The 2,523-nt window shown below is 30.8% G+C and overlaps 1 protein-coding gene across 1 annotated transcript; it reads right to left on the bottom strand.

Moving 5' to 3' along the window:
- Positions 1 to 6: 6 nt before the first annotated feature.
- LOC116346476 (aryl hydrocarbon receptor nuclear translocator-like protein 2) lies at positions 7 to 379 on the bottom strand (the record flags this gene model as incomplete). Its single annotated transcript, XM_031776547.1, has 2 exons — positions 7 to 128; positions 202 to 379. Coding segments are annotated over 2 exons (300 nt in total), but the record flags the coding sequence as incomplete, so codon positions are not given.
- Positions 380 to 2,523: the final 2,144 nt, after the last annotated feature.

Genomic DNA, 2,523 nt, shown 5'->3' with positions numbered 1-2,523 from the left:
TGTAACAATCACAATGTTTCCACGACACGTTATCGCTATCAAAAATCCATTAACAAGCTTCATTAAGGATTCAGCACTTGAATGATTAATACTAAATTGACATGGGCTTCTTTCACCGCTATTGAAAACTGCAATGGTAGCAAACAAACAACGATGGTGAGTAATAATTATAAAATATAAATGTGGAAAATTAAAACGTACCATAATCAATGCGAAGACCATGTGCCGAGAATCGTAGTATTCCTGTTTTATCGATACGCTTTGATGAGCCAGCCACATTTCGTACATGTCCGGCCAACTCTTGAATTGATTTATTTAATTTATCACGTCGATTTTTCTCAGCTTTGTTGCGTGCCTCACGACCGTTACTACTGCAATGAAATTGATTTTTTTTTTTAAAACATGCACACATTTATTGAAATTAATTGGATCAATAGTTTGGAATTCAAATGTTTTTTTTATCAACAATATCATATTCTTTTGTAGTAGAAATTCAAAAATCATGGTTTCTGCGCAATTTTTTTTTCGCTTGAAATTTTTTTTTTGGTAAATTTAATCGAAAAGTAAAAATATATCTTCGTACACTTGATTCATTACAAAGTACCATTTTTATTGATCGAATATAAATATATTTTTAGAATTTTTGTTTTCATTTGAATTTGTCAAAGTTCGGAAAAATAAATAAAATGTCTGAATATGATGTGCGTGATTGAATAGGCACTCGCTTCAAAATAATTTGTATACCACTTGTGATTGATGAAATTTGGTGGGCCATATTTGAAATTGGCATCATGTCACACAGTGAGTGGAGTGTTCTTCTTTATTCGCAATATTTTCCATTCAAAGAATTTTTACAGATCAAACAACGGCAACCGTTTGCCATTTGAAAGCATTTTGTGGGATTATATTTTGTTATTGTACGTGTGCACTGTGCATATAAAATTTCGTAGTACATATGATAAAAAAGATGACGGCAAATAAACCACTTATCCCAGTTAGAGACACAAATATAACACAGTCATTTTCTTGAAATAGAACAAAAATCATTTGCAAATTAACAACAACAACAAACAACTTAGCGCATAATTTTCTTTAAAACTGACGCACATTATCTGAAATTATTGCATTCAAACGAACGAACACAGTTCAAAATCAAAGTGATGAGCTTTTATCTATGATGACGAAATTGTTTGGATTATTCTCCGGGGAGAGACAAAGGCGAATAAGTATTGAACCGAAGAGAAAGGAAATGGGTTCTTCCACGACTAAGAAGCATTTTGTATTTTGTTATGTTTCCGAGAATTTCAATGGAATATTCCGTCAATGTACGGCCATAACAGGCAAACGCCATTGATAAACTGGCTATTGCAATACATTTTCAAAGGATATTACAAGACTTTTTATAATGCGAACATACACGTGTTTTTTCATTCGAGACGCGCCGTATAAAATTCATTTCAATTGGCCGCCGACCGATGAACAACAGTTCAGCGCAGTATGCGACACCCACCCTATGATATCAACTCACTCATATCATTAGTTATTTCATTGAATGAATAAAACAGAAATTAAGCAAAAGTATGCGGTTTCTCTCTTGAGTTTTCAAGTAATTTATTGTGACATGCATCTCAATAAAAACAACAACAACAACAATAATATATTCTATCTAATTATCTAAATAAAAACTAGTTTATTTACTACTGTAGCGTGCCGTTAGATGGTGAAAACAACCTAACACTGTTAAAATATTAAAATCGAGTTAATCGCTAAATATTGGATTTGAAAATCACTGTTGCTTCATTTAATACGCCATTTCAAATAAATGTACATGATTTTTCTCATTAAACAACGAAGAAGAGATTTTTTTCATTGTTATTTCGCTTATTGAAGGATGTTTTTTTAAGATTCTTAATCGCGATTCAAATTTTGTTATAACAAATTATGTAGAAAAAAAGTGTGTATTGCATTAAAAATGAGTACGTGCTGTCCAAATAAACGATATTATTTCGGGTACACAATACAATTCCAGTTATTTTTAAATTGAAAATCTCAATTTCTAGAATTTTTCGTGAGCCCAACAATCTTATTATCATTTATCCATATTAAATGTATCCCCCATATACTAGATTTGGAAGATTATTCTCAAACAACAAAAAGTAAATAAAATAAAAATTACTCTTATTTGAAATTCTTACAGTGAAAAAAAAAACAAACAATGTGGAAGGTCATACGCTATACAAAATATAAACTAAAAGTAATAAAAGTTGCAAATTTTGTGTAAAAAATAGTTTAAATTTTTAACACCATTCATAAAGTATTCGTTGTCTGTTGATGTAACCCAATGTCGTCCATTTTAATCTAGACGAAATGCATTTTTTTAATTGATAACATTTTATGTTCGAAAGTATTTTATAACCTTGATTTGCTTCAATCAATTTGTTCGGAGTTGGTCATCGTTTTGATGCATGATGGCTATCTTCGAGTGCCAGTTAATCTATGTTACCGAATGTCGACAGAAAGTAC

Source organism: Contarinia nasturtii, unplaced genomic scaffold (assembly GCF_009176525.2).
Source record: "Contarinia nasturtii isolate CC-2019 unplaced genomic scaffold, AAFC_CNas_1.1 Cnas_scaffold_1539, whole genome shotgun sequence".
Taxonomy (NCBI): domain Eukaryota; kingdom Metazoa; phylum Arthropoda; class Insecta; order Diptera; family Cecidomyiidae; genus Contarinia; species Contarinia nasturtii.
Note: the sequence above shows the minus strand (reverse complement) of the source record. Positions and strands in the feature narration are given on the sequence as shown.